Source organism: Cupressus sempervirens, chromosome 7, assembly GCF_028749045.1.
Source record: "Cupressus sempervirens isolate cs-2001-9-10 chromosome 7, ASM2874904v1, whole genome shotgun sequence".
Lineage (NCBI taxonomy): Eukaryota > Viridiplantae > Streptophyta > Pinopsida > Cupressales > Cupressaceae > Cupressus > Cupressus sempervirens.
This window is the reverse complement of record NC_143124.1, coordinates 334,634,055-334,651,293: the sequence shown is the minus strand read 5'-3', so window position 1 is coordinate 334,651,293 and position 17,239 is coordinate 334,634,055. Positions and strand designations below refer to the sequence as shown.

Sequence of the window (17,239 nt, the reverse complement as noted above, 5' to 3'; positions counted from 1 at the left end):
ACAGTAACTGCACACACATTTACCAATATGCAGATCGCAGGTACAAGGTGAAGGACATCTAGCTTGCAAAGTCACCTGCGGCAAACTTGCATACAAAACAGAAAACGCTGCCCTCCTGATATAATTCGGCAGTCTATAATGCCAGATCAAATCATAATATTGCAAAACACAATTTGATCCGATGAATTCAAATGAATCTCTTCACAATCTTCAGGCAATCTCCAGCAAACAAACTCTCATAAAATCAGATAATTACCACCAAACAAACTCCTCCTTTAGACACGGTGAAACAGTAAGGAGTGATGGCAGATTACTATACAACAGCAGCAATTTGCAATACAATCTTTAGAACAACTTTCAGCTTTAGACCCCAATAATTCCAGAATTCAAACCCCCACCCAAATTTCAAAATAATAATAAAATAACACAAATGATATCTCCCAGCCATAGATAAATAAAGCAAGGAGATCCAACCAATGACCAAATCACTTTACCTAGCAGTGATTTCAGATAATCTTCAAGAAGGAAATTCACAATGCCTCAGCTGTAAATTACCCAACACTTCTCAGCATCAAAACCCTTATACTTCAGCAAGGGCACAGAAAATCAGAACTCAGAAAAAGCCACAAAGGGAACAAAAGCAAATAAATATCCAAGCATGCCTTTCCCAATGAAATGAGTTTGTATTTATAACCTTCATATTCCCTTTTGTTGCCAAAATGTAACTTCACTCAAGAAGCTTCACTACACAACATTAATTAGAAGCTTCCATTAAATTCTCTCACTTGGCTTAACTAATTAATAAATGACACTTTCCAATGATAACTCAACTCTCAAGTGAAATTATAAAGTTAAATTATAACTTTATAATAAGTCATTTAATAATTAATAATAATTTGGCCACTAAAAATATAATAACTCCCAAAGTACTCATCGTTTAAATATGTCGTCTAAAATAGGAGTCATACCTATTATTTCTCCATCTGACCAAATGCACTTTCCAAAAATAGAAAGGGTCCATCTCGATCAACACCAACTTACCACAAATAGTAAGCACACAAAACTAAGCGCAAACGAAGTCCAATCTAAGCCAAATGAAGACCAACCTATAGCTTACTAAGATGTGGAGAAGATAAGACCCTCCCAAGCCAAGCCACTGCCACAGAAGGCCCTCTATCCACAATGATTAGCCTACGAGGATCACAATAATAGGCTAATCCATGAAACTCTAATGCCAACAAAATTGGGGACATTACAGAAGAATGTCAAAATGTAAGTAGACAAATGCCAAGAGATGCTTGAAGGAACAGTGAAATGGACAATTATACAAGAGGACATATAACACAGCAAATTAATCAAATAAATCTTAATTAATGATAGACCTTTGGATTACACAAAAAGATATCGATGTCAAACACAAATTTGTCTTTGAAGGAAGACTTCACAAATTTGGAGCATACAGTGAAATGTTGGAATGATATTTCCAACGGCAAACTAGGGTGGTAGTGAACCACCAAAACTATGAATGCAAACTAGGGAGGATCTTCCACCTCCAAAATTGCACACAAATTACCTTCAGCCTCTGCAAATACAAAGAAGAGTTGAATACATTCCATGATGATTTACAATGCCTAGCCATCTCCTTATAATGCCCTCAAGCATCTAGAAAGTTGCAATATGACACAAGTCGACACTATTATACTAATTTATTCATTTATTATTTGAGCCCCTTTATTTAATAATTAAGTATCTAATTAATTGATCTAGTTAAACACTATTAAAATTGAAGATATTAAACCTCCAGCTATGAATGCAAGGAAGTGTGAATGACTTGGACTCAACTAGATGCGACTTTTTGAGCTGCTCCACCTACCTAGTGCAAGCTTCTAAGATATCCTCAAATGGTTTTCAAATCAATCTCCTCTTTAATCCCATCAATGGATGCAAAATAAAGATTTAATATCAATTGAAGTTGAGTGCATTCAATTGCTAGCTAACCATGCACAGCACACTTACAATCAGAAAGATACAGGTGGCCTAGATTATGTTCAAATCAAGAAAGTAATCATCCACAATTTCTTTCATCCAAGTAAACTATGTAAAGCAAGTTCCATTATATCTCAACAAGTTGAAATTGAAATATTTTCTAAAAGATGATAAGGATTAACCATGTAACAATTCAAACTTGTCCACAACAAAACACCATGTTGTAAAAGACTGTCAAACTTATAATTAGTCTGTGATATCAGACTAGGGTAACATTGTTCTACATGTATCAGACTGTGGCAATACTAATATGTTATTTGATTTTGCACGTAATTATAATTATAAGTCACTGCAGGTATTAGTCAAGCAACTATCATTTCAAAGAGATAGAACCATTTATTGATTTCGATGGTCATATCTCTTGTTTGGATCCTTATCTCATATTTTCTCCAAGGGACACAATCATAGATGGTCAAGTCTATTCACCATATGTCTCTTCATGAAGAGACGCGATTAAATAATAAAGAGCATTTATTAAGGAATCTGAAACTAATCGGGCATGATTAGGTTAAACTAATCATCTGCAAACTTCAATTTGGAATAAACAATCATAACCACAATTTGTTTGCTTGATCGAACATGATCCAAGAGAATGAATGCTTCAGAATTTATACTTAGTTTGATGATGATAATTTGGTCAATTTCAAGAGCTATTTCATTGATGGCAATAACAATTTTGATTATGTATGTATGTGTATGCATCTATACCAATTGATGTGAAGAACTGGTATACATACATGAACATATGTATACAAATTTATCAAATCAATCCTTGAAGTTTGACAAATGCTACCATATCTTTAACACTCCCTCTTAGCTAGGGAAGTTCGCCCAGTATGAGCTGGTTCAGACATCACCTAACCCATGATATCAAGGAGTATACAAAATATCAAGTCTCGTGATATTTGTATATCCTAGTTATGTTATGTGCACTGACATCACGTCACATGATATCTACCATAACGTATCATGGCATGTCCACGGATATTACCTCACATAATATGCACCATGATTATCTCATAAAGAGCATATTGATCAAAGAAACGTGAATCGGAATCGGATCGGAATCGGCAAGGCCGAATCAAATCGTGAATCGGCAATGAATCGGCAATGAATCGGCGATGAATCGGCAAATTTGAAAAAACCCTTTAAATTTAAAGATTTTAACAATTTAAAACTTATTTCATGCACCCTTTATTGAATATAACTTAAGCACACTATAACATCATCAAATAGAAGTTAAAACTTAACATACATAAACATGAAACATAAAATCCATCACATACGTAACTATGTTATCTAAGATTCTAAAATGTAAATTGTAGGCTAGCTGAAGTAAATAGAAATCAAATGATCATAATGATTTAAATCATAGAATGTATGTAAGATGATCCATAAGACATCAAATCATAAATTTATGTAAGAATCTAAGATGAAGATCCATGAAAGTTTGAAACTTTGAAACATATGTCTATCAATGATTCAGTATCAATATCTGTAAACAAAATATAAAAACAAGGCTCCAGCTCAAGCCTCAGGCTCATAGTCATCATCATCCTCAACATCATCCTCAAGCTCGGCTACAGCCTCAGCCTCAGCCTCTGAGTATCCAGTCTGCCTAGTAGCAAGGCGTCTAATGTAGGTCCTAGAGGACTGTCGAGCCATATCTCCCGCATATAAGATGGGCTCACGAATGTCGCTAGGGCCTGTGTCTGTGCGTGCACGTGTGCGTCTACCAATGCCTGAAGAACGTGCTCTAGCTGCCTCAGCCTCTATATCCACCTGGTCAATCCACGCACGGTCTTCCTCAGTGAAGACTGGATCTACAACCTCTGTGAGCCACTCTGATTCTGGATCAATCTCCTCCAGAATGATCGGAGAGGAGTCAGTGCCCAAAATCTGTCTGATCCTAAGACGAAGGTTGTAATGAACGAAGACAAGATCATTCAACCTCTGCACTGTCAACCTGTTTCTCCTCTTCGAGTGGATGTGCTCGAACATGGACCAACTGCGCTCACATCCAGAAGCGCTGCTTGGCTGACTCAGAATACGAATGGCAATTTTTTGAAGTTTTGGGGTTGTGGCCCCAAACATTTGCCACCATCTATCTGAAATAAGGGAAAATAAAAATAATTAGTCTCATTTACAAATTACAAATTACAAGTTAACTCTAAAATTACATAATCAACTTTAAGTTTAGAATCTAGATTCATGAACATTGAATATATTATTTAATTTTTACCTGGTTGTATTGTTTCCCGAGCATCTATGGCTACCCTGCTAGAGAAAAGTGGCCCTTCTTTATTATTGAACTTATCAAGCTCAATAATTGCAGCACTGCTATCCTCATCAGTACTCAACCTCTGGATCACTGTATATAATCCGGTGAGAACCTCCTCATCCGCCTTGAAGTCAGGACGGAAACGAAATGCCGAATTCAAAAAGTAAGCTGCTGCATGGATGGGTCTATGGAGCTGATTCTGCCATCTCCTATCAATGATGTCCCAAATAGGGGCATACTTCTCCTGCACTCCTGCATACTGAGCTCTAATGGCCTCCTTGGCCCTATCCATGCCCTCATATATGTAGCCCATAGAGGGCTTCTCCCCATCAGCAGTTCGTAGGAGAGATACAAGTGGCTCAGTGGCCTACATATAAAGTAAAACAAAAATTTGAGTCAAAACTTAAACATAGAATAATTCAATAATATAAGGTAAAACTAAATCATTAAACAATTAGCATAGTAAACTGTAAAATATTAAATGTTAAATTGCAATAAAATTACCTTAAGTATTTCTCTAGCAGGTTTCCAAAAACCATCATCATCAAATATGCAATCCACCACATCTATCCCTGCAGTGGTCGTAGCATAGGAAGATGAAATCCACTCCCGCCCAACAAACATGCTCCTCAAATCATCCCTTGATGTCAACAAGGACTACAAGGTGATGAAATTCGAGGCAAACCTCGTGATCCCTGGACGAGCTAACTCTTTGTCTCCTGTGTACTTCCTCATTGTGCTAAGGACAAATGAATGATTATAAATAAACTTACATATGTTTTTTGCCCTTTCCACACATGACTTGACCCACTCAAGTTTGCCAATTTCCTCCAACATGAGGTCAAGGCAGTGTGCTGCACAAGGGGACCAAAATATGGTGGGGTGCCTCTCCATCAAAAGTTTGCCTACAACAATTTTAAGATAATTAGAAATTCAAATTTCAAACATGTTAGAACTTAGGAAACTTAGAAATTCTAAGTTAGAATTAGAAAAAGTTCAAAATTCAAATAAATTTATTTTCAAAACTTAAAAAGTTAAAAGTTTACCTGCAGCAACATAACTTGCTGCATTATCCGTCACCACTTGCACCACATGTTGTTCCCCCACCTCTGCTATAACTTCCTCAATAACCTCACATAAGTATGTGGCGTTTTTTACATGAGCAGAAGCATCAATGGATTTGAGGAACATGGTATATCCTACAAGTAACAAAACAACGAATTATAATTACTATTAGCAATCAACAAATCAAAATTTGAAATAGTCAATCACGATTCAAAATTATGTATGTAGGAAAGTAGAATGATCAATCACCTCCACAAGATACAAGAAAATTGAGGAGTGTTCTTCCCCTCCTATCTGTCCAACCATCAGTCATGATGGTGCAACCCTTTTCGATCCACTCCTTTCGGTTGTCCTCAAGCTCATGCCTCATATCCTCAACCATTTCCTCCAGGAGGTATCCACTCAACTCAGCCTCAGTTGGGGCTTTAAACCCCGGACCACAAATGGTAACTGCATCTATCATGTTCTGCCAATAAGGAGTCCTGTCACAAATAGATAATGATATTGATTAGAAATTTAGATGTAAAAAACTGAAATCATAAAACAAGTAGATATAATTAAAGTTTTACTTTTACTTTTAACTTTAACTTTGAAGATAACAAAGAAAAAAGAATCAATTACCTGGCTGCAATAAATGGAATGTTGCAAAAGTACCAGAATTTGCAAATCTCTTTTCTGGCAGCATCATGAATCTCCTTGTTCAAACTCATGCCCTCAAGCGTGGGTTGGGAGCCAGGAGTAGTGCGGGGCACAAAGTAACTATCCATTCTGCTTTTCCGCACTCTAGGCCGCAATAGGTTGGTGTTGGACTCTGTCTCAGTATGAGACCGACTACTACTAACACTCACATGAGCACTAGCACTAGGATGAAAAGGAGGCCTAGAAGAACCCTCCCCAACACAACCTACGGATGCGGAAGCTGATGCAGATGCACTTGCAGATGTAGATGCGGTTGCGGATGTGGGAGCACGGGAGCCAATACCTCTTAACCCTTCAAGTTGCATTTTCTTAGTCAACTTGTCTTGTTCAATTTTTTCTAATGCCACTAAACAAGAGCGTTTTGCCTCAACGGTTTGTTGAGTGCAAACTGTGACATCATGGCCAGGTATGCCAGCAATGTGGTATTTCAATCTATAGATACCTCCCGAATTTATTTTTTCTTTGCAAAATATACATTTTGTTTGATATTTGGTTCTCCCAGGAAACTCTTCATTATATTTCCAGCATTCATCTTTTTTACCCATTGTGGAAATTGGAAAATGAAAGCAAAGGGCTGCTGCAATAAAAAAATTCATGTAAAAAATCAAAGTTTGCAACTAATAAACAAAAACTACAAAACAACAAACCCTAGTTTGCAATTTAGTAAAACTAAAAATAAAAAACATTCAAGATTTGCAAATGAACACTAAAAAAATTTAACAAAAAATGCATACTACACTAACATGCAAAAATAAAACCAACACTTACCTCTTGCAAATGAGTTGAGGAGTGTTGATATTGACTCCTTAATGCTCCCAATGCAATTTATGGCCTCCCCAAATGGACTTCTGATCTCTTTGGTGCTCTTCCTTCTTGCCGGTTGGAAACCTATGGATTCTCTTTTCTCTTCTTCTCTCTCACTCTTCCTCTCTTCTACTCATACTAAGCAAATAGAAAGCTCTTTAGGGTTATAACAAAGAGGAAAGTCAACTTAGAAAGCAAATAAAACATGTGTTTTTTTTAAAAAATTGAACTTTCTATCCTTGCTGCTGCGGCCGATTTCTGGAGATTCACGATGGCGATTTTGGCGATTTTTGCCATGAATCGCCGATTTTGGCGATTCAGGCGATTCACAAGAAAAAATCGCCACCAGCGATTTCCGATTCCAAAAAAATCGGGAGCCATGAATCTTATCGCGATTTCGGCGATTTCGGCGATTTCATGGCGATTTTTGGAACTATGATATTGATACACAATTGATATCAAATTAGCATGATATCTATCAATAAGTCTAAGAGATATTAACTATCAAGACATTTCCATGAATACCAAGTCAGCATGATATTTGTCATGATAGTGAATATTGTAAAGTCGTCACCTAACAATGTTGTATACAAGTGTATATTATCTAAAAAATTGTCACCTTTTACTAATGTACACAGGGGCCCCTAAAGTCATAGAGTTGCACATATGACAAAAGAATTTACACATTAAACATCTTTTAAATATATATATATAGTACAAAAAGAACGAATTTCGAGATTTAGTCTCAATAAATTACATTTCAACCATACCAAGTTTCTTTCTGAACTACTCCACTTTAACTCTGGAGAGAGGCTTGGTGAGAATGTTCGTTCTTTGATCATTTGTACCAAGATATTCCAACTGGATTGCTTTCCTTTAAACCATATCCTTCAAGTAGTGATAAGGAATCTCTATATGTTTGGATCGATCATGGAAAACAAAATTCACTGAGAGCTTGATAAAACCTTGATTTCCATAGTAGATAGTAGTAGGTTTCAGGGGTTCACCAAATAATCTCACAATCAACTTCTGAAGCCATACTGCTTCTCTAGCTCCCATTGCGGCTGCAATATATTCTACTTCAATAGAACTTTGTGCTACGGAAGACTGCTTCCTACTTATCCAAGAGATCATGGCTGATCCCAACCTGAAACAACACCCAAGCGTTCTTTTTCAATCAATCACACTTCCGGCCCAATCTATGTTAAGTGTCCATGTAAGTCTAAATCAACATTCTTGTATTTGAGCCCATATACAATAGTACCATGTAGGTACCTCAATATGTGTTTAACAACAACAAGTGTATCTCCCTGGGTTCACACATATGTTGAGAGTGTTGACTTGGTGGTCAGCACCTCCTTGGAGATTCGTGTTGTGGATCTGGGTAAGTCTTAGCATTTGTGTTGGGCATTAATAGTTCGCATTTTAACGCAACGACAAATGCTACCTACAATTGGTATCAGAGCCCTTGGGTCAAAGGATCAAGTCTCCCTTCAGTTGGTGTTGAAGGCTCAGTTGCTGCCGAGGGGGAGAGTGTTGAGAGTGTTGACTTGGTGGTCAGCATCTCCTTGGAGATTTATGTCGTGGATCCAAGTAAGTCTCAACATTTGTATCAAGCATTAATAGTTCGAGTTTTTGATGCAACGACAAATGCTACCTACACCATAAACTAGCTCAACACATTCACTGCATAGCAAATGTTAGGTTGTGTGCTAACCAAGTACATCAGAGATTCAATAAGCTGTCTATAAAGAGTAGGATCCGCAAATTTGGATTATGTTTTTGCCTCTTTTAACTTATGCAAGTTTGCTTTCATGGGTGTGGGCACAAGTTTACAATTTAGAATTCCAAATCTTTTCAAAACATCAACAGTGTATTTTCCTTGATTCAGAAGAATACCATCATGTTTCTGCCAAGCTTCCAATCCTAAAAAGTAGTGTAAAGTACCCAAGTCCTTCATTTAAAATTCTGAAGCCAAATCTTTCTTGCATCGAACAATGAGGTGATCTTCTCCTGTAATCAGCAGGTCATCAACATATAGGATTAATATTAACATTTCACCTTTAATAATTTTAAAGTAGAGATTTGGATCTGCATCATTCTTTCCCATAAGATAGTTGTCAATTCTCTCGTTTCAGGCTTTGGGAGCTTGTTTGAGTTTGTATAGGATTTTCTTAGTCTGCATGCATGGGATGTTGCACTATGAATCACAAAACCTTCAGGTTGTTCTAGATAGACTTCCTCTTCAATAGTCTCGTTCAGGAATGTAGTTTTAACATCCATCTAGTGTATCTTCCAACCCTTGGCTGCAACAATGGCTATAACTGCTCTAATGGAAGTATATCTAGCAACGGGTGTGAATGTCTCCTCATAGTAAATGCCTTCCTTTTGTGAAAATCCTCTTGCAACAAAACGTGCCTTATGTTTCTCTATACTGCCATCTGTAGCATGTTTAATTTTGAATAGCCACTTAGAGAAGACAATAGATTTCCCTTCAAGTCTAGGTACTATATCCCATACATCATTTTTCAGAATGGATTGATACTCTTCTGTCATGGCATCTTTGCGTAATTGGTGCTTAAGAGCTTTTGTTACACTAGTAGGTTCTGAGTTTATAATCTTGTTCATGAGAGCCACATAGTTTGATAATATGTTAGGCCTCTTACTCTCTCTAAAAGTGTCTTTGGGTGCCACAAAGTTTTCAACTTCCTCAACAACTTTCCTAACTCAAAGTGGTTGTTTCCTTTTGTTAATATTTTGATTTTCCTTTTGATGCCCCTTCTGAATCTCAACATCAGTTTGGATTTCATTAGAGTTTTCTTTTGGTTGCTCCCTCTGAGGCTGGGAAGTAGGTTCTTCGTAAGTGTTTTTAAGGCGAGTCCTGAATTTCTAACTCATATGAGCTTTTTAGACCTTTTGAATGCAATGTCTTCCTCAAAGATAATGTCTACACTTAGCTCTACTTGACCTTGTGCAGGTAGGCATATTTTGTAGGCTTTAGAAGTTTCACTATAACCTACAAAAATCCATTTTCTCCCAGAAGGTTCTAATTTTGTCCTTTTTCTCTTTAGGTACATGAACTAGACACCCAAATATCCTTAGATGGCTTATATCAGGTTTTATCCCAGTAAAAGCCTCTTCTGGTGTTCTATTATCAAGATGTGAATGGGGACATCTATTTTATAAGTAGACATTTGTTCTTGAAGCTTCAGCATAAAATGAAGTATCAAGGTTCTGGTCATACATTATTGATTTCATAGCATCCACAACGATTTTGTTTTTCCTCTCAGCCACCCCATTCTGTTGAGGATTATAGGGTACAGTAAACTCCCTCATAATCCTAGTATTAATACAAAATTCTTTAAAGATTTCTGGAGTGAATTCTTTCGCATTATCAATTCTCTGGATTTTAATTTTCTTTCCAGATGAATTCTTTGTTAGGGCTTTAAATTCTTTGAATCACTTAAGAATCTCTTCAGACTCTTTACATCTCAGGAAATAGATCCAGGTCTTTCTCAAGAAATCATCCAAAACAATAACATAGTATAGAGAGCCTCCCATGGAGGGGGTAAACAAGTATGCATGAACTAGTTCCAATACATTTTTTGGTTCTGCTCAAACTATTTTGAAATGATCCCTTAGTGTTTTTCCCTAAAGCACACCCCTTTCATTTCCAATTATGGATTGGGTTTAGTTTGGGAAGTTGTGTCACTAACTTTTCCATAGATGTTAGGACTCGAAAGTGTATATGCTTATTCCTTGATTTCAAAATCACAATTTATACCAAAATTTTGTCTTAACCAGCCCAAAGAAAATCCAAATGTGTTAACATTTGAGGTTTAGTTTGGGAAGTTGTGTCACTAACTTTTCCATAGATGTTAGGACTCGAAAGTGTATATGCTTATTCCTTGATTTCAAAATCACAATTTATACCAAAATTTTGTCTTAACCAGCACAAAGAACATCCAAATGTGTTAAAATTTGAAGTTTAAAAGATCCTTCAAGTTATAGCCTTTTAATTAATTTTGTGATCTTAATGCTTCTGACTAACCTCTAGCTCCGCTCAACACTTCGAATTTTCAAAATATGGCAATTGAGTCTCAAATTATGGCGAGTTAATTAAAGGTGCCAAAACACGTGTTTTTGATGGCAACATTAACCTTAAAACTTGAAAAGGTTAGGAAATGAGGTTTAGAATTCGTGTTTTCATCGAAAATCTTAACCTCTCATCCCAAAAGGAGTTAAGCAAAACATCCCAAACACACGTTCCGAACCCCAAACCTCAACCTCCAAAAGCCAAAAAGGTTAAGCATGGGACCCAAAACACGTTTTTTGGAGACGATTCTTAACCTCTTTGCCCAAATACGAGAGGTTAAGAAACCAAAGGTTAATGAACCTTATTTGAAGGTAGTTTTTGGGGGTCCATGAAGAGAACACAATCCATTCGAGATGGAGTTCACGATCATCCAATGATCAGGGCGGTTCACAACAAATCATGCATTTTGAATATGCATGTCGTGCAAATTCAACATCGATGAGTAAATTCAAAGCTTGATAATGTCTATCTGCGACGACTTGGACATTCCCCATGTGCAGAAGAATGTTTGAATGCTCACCGTCATTGTTGTTTGTGATAGGTGGATTCCTTAAGAAATCAGTTGAGAGCTCCAAGTTTATAAAGACTGTGAGGATTATTTCACGCACTCCCCACTTGCGGCATTGCATGGTTGAGGAAGGTCAATAATCCATTTCCCACCAATGAATTTGATGGTCCACGTAATCAAGGTGTGTGCTAATGCAAACACTAATAAGGACAACACTACATATGGTTTGTCTCTCTCGATGCCGCCCAATGAAAGTCCACTGTTATTTTGTTTCAAGTGTGAATGGCAAAAGTATTTGGAAACTCAATAAACTTCACTATCAATATTCTTTCTACTCAAAAGTGAAAGTGGATATCCATCAGATGTTCATGTTGGGAACAACTCAATAGACATGTACACAGAATGTAGCAGCAGGCAGAGAGCACAAGAACCATTTGACACGATGCCACAACAAGATGTCACCTCATGGATTGCTAGTATTGCCCAATTATGCACAAGATGCCCTCGGGAGAATGTAGTTGATAGGTGCAATACTAAATACAAAAACATTTATCATATCCTAGCCGCATGTTGAATAGGTTATGAACATCTACTAATGCGCAATAGCTAGGAGAATTTTGCCAAATGTTGTACTCTAACAGCACTAGTACACATGCTTGTTGAACGTGGAACCAATGGAACTTTCTCAACGGAATGCTTCTAGTTATGAGAGCTTGTGGGTTGGCCATGTACATGACAAAAATGGAGATGTAAAGCTTCAAAGATAAAAGCACAAGTAGTTTTTGACTAAATGCTCTGAAAGGAACACTATAACATGTAATGATTGTCGAGATTTGCCTTCATCTATGTTGTTTGTGCATGAGATAGGAACATTTGAAGTTGGATATAGACACAAGGAAAGATATTGTAGAAATTTAGTGTACAGACAAGGTAGAGCAACAAACATGGAAGGTTTTGGCTCAAATATTTAATTAACACACAAGATCCGCTATCATCCTTTCGCTTTTACAAACTACAAGGAGCGTAGATGAAGCCCGATGACATCCAAATAAAGTGTTGAGCAAGGTATTACATAGAAATGAAACACGCAGTCACGATACATAGCATAGACATGGACTTCGGTATCAGTAGAGGTGCCTCGCACCCTATAATTGTGATGAAGCACAAGATATATAGCTGTTGTGTTGAGCATAGAAATCATTTGACACAATTGCTTAGAGATGATCATCACAAAGTATGAAAAGCAAGAATCATGCATAAGTTTGTGTAGAAAAACATATATGAAGCACACGATGTTCCAGCACAATGATTGCAATGATTGCAGAAGCCACGTGTAATAGGATACACAATTGATCAATAACCTACAATTGGATATGCAAGCAAATGGTAGTTGAAATGGATATGATGCCTATTATTAGATCGATGTCAATTCACAATGAATTACTTCTTTGATTAGTGAAGTTTGTTGCCTTCAATGCCTCTGTATCGATAGTGACTAGCCCTTACAACCATACGAAAGCTCTGGAGTTGAAGCAATGATAATGGGGTTGATTTTAAGTTTTGAATCCATGCATAGCTTATTTCTAAAACTGCAGACACATCCTACTAGTCCTTCCAAATATAAGTGCTCTCTACGTAAGTCATTTGATCAAATGTCTAATAAGAAGTGGTGGATGCAATAAAAAATGGATTTAAAATAAATTGCATAAAAAAGATTTGAATGTGGCATCAAAGACAACCGAGCTCAATTGTTTGGTAGATTAATAGGACCGCAGATATATTATCTCAAAGAAGGATTGCAATGATTATGGAATGTGCAAAAAGAAAATCTACATGTACTTCTTCCAAATCTTTTGAATTGGCCGAGCATGTGATGAGTATTTGACTAACTATTTGAAAGCAATGAAGATGTAATTTGAAAGGGAGCTTGCACTAACTAAAGTGAACCAAAAATACACTTTGCCTTCTTTGGTTGGTAATGATAAAACTTCGATGATTGGAGTGAGATGAAGTTATTCAAATATGTTTTACCATCTGTTCAGCTCTCTCTCTCTCCCCATATGTCAGAGTGAGTGCACGAAGGAAAGATTATCGGCAATAGAGTATGGACATCTCCTTGAGCATTTAAAGATGGTGGCATTAGATATTATAATCCACATCTTGATTATCTTAGTAGACATACATGTTGAAGGTGGAATTCTGATGATAGAAGGCATAAAATATGTGTCCTCTATCTATGCAATGATCAAAGAACCGGTTGACACACATAATGGACTCATGTTATTAAAGAGTTCATATCTAACTCAATAGTAGCCATCCTTGATAGATATAGGGCCTTAGGAGTAAATCTATCATATCTTTATGGATGGATTCCAACAACTAAAAGTCTTAGTGATTAGATGTATATTTCATGCATTTTGATAAATGTTGGCTTAAGTCATGTTTTAGATGTTTTCCTTGTATAGGTTAATTTTTGTAAGGTTAATTAACCTTGCCAAAATTATGTAATTGTGTTGTGAGGTTTTTACACCATCACCCTAAAATGTTTGAGGACCCCCTTTTTCGGGCAAGCCTTGGCATTTTTCGTGGATTTTGGGAATTTTTCGGTTGCCTTAGCAAAATTTGGAGTTGTCCAGAGGTTTTCAATTTGAAAATTTTACACCTTGGATGCCTTCAGGCCAGTTGGGGATTTGGTTTGTTTTCACTCAGTGCTAAACTTGATTTTCCAGAGCATGTAATTTTATCCCTAGGCCAAATAGAATTCAACAACATCATTTTTTCGATGCTTAAAACAATCTGGTAAGATAAATTTGCAAATTTAGACTTAGATGGATTTTTGAAAATTTTATATAATTGTATAAGCTTGAGCATTTTCAAAATGAATTTGTTAGATTTAGTTGTTTTGGAAAACCTTGAAATTGGAGTTTGAAGTTTGACTGCCAGGAAAAGGATTTATTTTGTTAAAAATTTGAAATTGTATGATTGGATTAAATTGCAAAATTGCATTAATTTGGTTGAAATTTTGCCTAGAGGATTTTAGAAATGTTGAAAGAAATTGGTAATTTGGAATTGGATATTGAAAATTGATTTTGGCTTGCTAAATTCAATTTTAATGATATTTTAATTGCCAAAACATTATTAGATGAATCTCCTAGGCTTACCTTGTTTCTATTTTGCAATTTCTAATCAAAATTGACATCAACATTATTTGGCGCTAGGAGGGCTGCCTTCCATCGTCGCGCCATCAACATTATTTGGTGCTAGGAGGAGAGCATGACTGACTTTCATTCTTGGATCAACTTGGAAATTCAAAGCAGAGATTGACGAGGAATGAGCTTTCAAAGTTAGATTTGAGATGAGAGATCTCTTTTAAAGTGAAAATCCAATAAAAAAAATTCAAAAAAAGAAAGGTTTCTCAATGGATAGGCAAGTGGACGTTCTTCCCATTTGGTTTGATTTGAACAAAAGGCTACATCCATGGGATTTATCTCAACTTGCAGCATCAAGGAAGTGTAGGATACATGGTACTACAGATCATGAGGAGCTGGATTGTTTGTTGTTTCTCTTGAGAGTGGACTTGGCATTAAGAGGAAAATTTTCTTTACACAAATACATGAGCTTGCGGTCCTTGTCAATTTGGAGGAAGATTTTCTTGTTTTCAAAGAAGATATCAATAGGGAACCAAAAAGCATATATGGAAGAAGTTCTTGGTGCAGTGTACACAGTCTCTCACATTCAGAATCTACTTGCTAATCTTGCCAAGACACCATTGACTTGGTCAAGTTTCAATTGGGTTGGTATGAGGAAATATCAGTGGGGGGTGGTAAGGATTTCTTTCAGCTTTTAAGTTGGACACCAAAGAATGAAGAGGGTAAGATATATCAAGACGATATGGTTGATTCTAATGTTCAAAATAACCAAGTGGATGAAGCTTTACACATTATATCACGAGGTGGAGAGGTTGACAAGAAAATCAAGGAAATAGTTGAATTTATTCAAGAGAGAGAAAGGATGGTAGGCAAAGGTCAACATGTGAGGGCACACGAAGAACTACAAATAGAACATCGAAAGGTGGACGAAAAGAAAACCTTTGGTGAGCCTTCATGCATAATTCTAGGGGTGACTCTTGAGGATGGGTTGCAAGAAGTTTCAAATATCCTTAAAGAGGAAGATAATCAAATGGGTAAGTTGAACAAGGAATTACAAGATATCACAAGAGAATTAAAATATGAGGAAAATTTTGATAAACCAATACAAGGCGCTATCTCCACTACATTCTTTGGGGGGATGCTTGAAGATCCTATGGAAGAAATACAAAAGGAGTCATTGCCCAAAGCCTTTCAAGGTGATCAAGTTGTTGCAAGTGGCATTATTCATCATCAACTTCGACCTCCAGAAATTTCGCCACTTGCAATGGAAGTTGATGGGCAACTCACAAATATGCATGATGGTTTTCCTATCAGTCCTCAAGGTGCTATGTTTGGTGAGAGTGTATTTAAAGAATTGCAAGATGTTCCTAAAGAGAGTTCAAATGGAAATTGCATGCTCGATGATGAAGGTCCTATTGGTGAGGATATGCAAGGATTGTTAAGTGGTGGTCAAGTTGCTCCCATAGAAAGGGAAAACAAAGAACAATTTGGGTTGATGAGCTACAATTGGATATCGTGTTCGAGCAATTTGGAGAGGTGTTTGATGGGGAGAATATCAAGGAATCCTTGATTTTTTAGGATACACTTGAGGAGATTCACAAGGATGCATGGTTCATGTTTCACAAGGACAAGCCCCTTAGAAAGATGTTTCAAGGCCTTGACTTCACGATTGACCCTACCTTGTTCACTCACGGGTTTGTTGTTGATGCTATTGGGATGGTTCAACACCAACTTCGACCTCCTGAGGCCGTGGAGAATTTGCAAGTTCCATTTGAATTTAAGTCATGCCAGGTTGTTTCTCTCCTAGCTCTCAATGTTCAAAGTTGTAAAAGTTGTTATTTTGATTATGGAAATTTTGGAGAGAAAACTTGTTTGTGGTTTGATCATGGTCCTAATGAATTTTCTCAATTGTTGATCTTGCATGATAATTTTCTTAAGGTTGAGTTTGAGGTGACCAATTTTTTTCGAAGTATAAGGATGAGTTTGCGAGATTGAGAACTATCCCCCAAACCTTGTTACTTTTGAGCATCCTAAGAAACCATGTTAGATCCAACGTATATATTAGATCGGTTAATGTTGTCCCTTTAGAGTCTTGTACATAGCTAGGGTAGGCTTGTCTTGGACCATTTGGTTCAGGAGAGTAGTTTAGTTTGCTTTCCGTTCTTTAGATAGAGTTTGTTTTGGACCATTTGACCCAAAGGGTAGAGTAGTTTCCCTTTCAGTTGGTTAGAGTAGATTTATTTTTTTTGTTTAGTTTAGGTGTTGTGAGGGAGCTCAAATTTGATTTGCATCAAGTCATTTGACTTGAGATCTTTTGCCTTCCCTCAATTGGAGAGCAATTTTGGTTTTGGGCCTTTGCAAGTGCAAAGGGGGTCCATGTTATCACTCGTGGGTGAGGTGTGTAGATGTTGCATCTTCAGTGACAAAACGGGGTCCATCTTGTTCATTTCTTGAATTCATTCAACAACGTCAAAGATTTTTGGGTGTGTTTAGTCGTTAGTTTATGGTACAACTTGTACTAAATTTGGGTCAAACTCGATAGAGGTTCTCAAGTTATCTTTGGCATGGTTACAACATTCTACTCACACTTA

At 36.8% G+C, this 17,239-nt stretch overlaps 2 protein-coding genes across 2 annotated transcripts; both read right to left on the bottom strand.

Moving 5' to 3' along the window:
• Nucleotides 1-3,382: 3,382 nt before the first annotated feature.
• On the bottom strand, nt 3,383-4,961 carry LOC149546794 (uncharacterized). The gene is made up of 3 exons (XM_089791369.1): nt 4,832-4,961; nt 4,289-4,694; nt 3,383-4,154 (listed from the first exon to the last, which is right to left on the bottom strand). The coding sequence occupies exons 1-3, from the start codon at nt 4,949-4,951 to the stop codon at nt 3,574-3,576; spliced, it is 1,107 nt and encodes a 368-aa protein (XP_089647495.1). The 5' UTR covers nt 4,952-4,961; the 3' UTR covers nt 3,383-3,573.
• Nucleotides 4,962-4,984: 23 nt separating this feature from the next.
• Nucleotides 4,985-14,098, bottom strand: LOC149546793 (uncharacterized). The gene is made up of 4 exons (XM_089791368.1): nt 6,014-14,098; nt 5,642-5,874; nt 5,374-5,526; nt 4,985-5,232 (listed from the first exon to the last, which is right to left on the bottom strand). The coding sequence occupies exons 1-4, from the start codon at nt 6,685-6,687 to the stop codon at nt 4,985-4,987; spliced, it is 1,308 nt and encodes a 435-aa protein (XP_089647494.1). The 5' UTR covers nt 6,688-14,098.
• Nucleotides 14,099-17,239: the final 3,141 nt, after the last annotated feature.

What these genes read in the sequence shown, in the direction of transcription:
- LOC149546794 (XM_089791369.1), bottom strand. Translation starts at nt 4,951, where the DNA reads ATGTTTGTTGGGCGGGAGTGGATTTCATCTTCCTATGCTACGACCACT. An exon ending in CTGCTAGAGAAATACTTAAG is followed by an intron (nt 4,695 to 4,831) that starts GTAATTTTATTG and finishes CTTTATATGTAG; the next exon opens with GCCACTGAGCCACTTGTATC. An exon ending in TCGGGAAACAATACAACCAG is followed by an intron (nt 4,155 to 4,288) that starts GTAAAAATTAAA and finishes CCCTTATTTCAG; the next exon opens with ATAGATGGTGGCAAATGTTT.
- LOC149546793 (XM_089791368.1), bottom strand. Translation starts at nt 6,687, where the DNA reads ATGAATTTTTTTATTGCAGCAGCCCTTTGCTTTCATTTTCCAATTTCC. An exon ending in TTTTCTTGTATCTTGTGGAG is followed by an intron (nt 5,527 to 5,641) that starts GTGATTGATCAT and finishes TGTTACTTGTAG; the next exon opens with GATATACCATGTTCCTCAAA. An exon ending in AGCAAGTTATGTTGCTGCAG is followed by an intron (nt 5,233 to 5,373) that starts GTAAACTTTTAA and finishes AAATTGTTGTAG; the next exon opens with GCAAACTTTTGATGGAGAGG.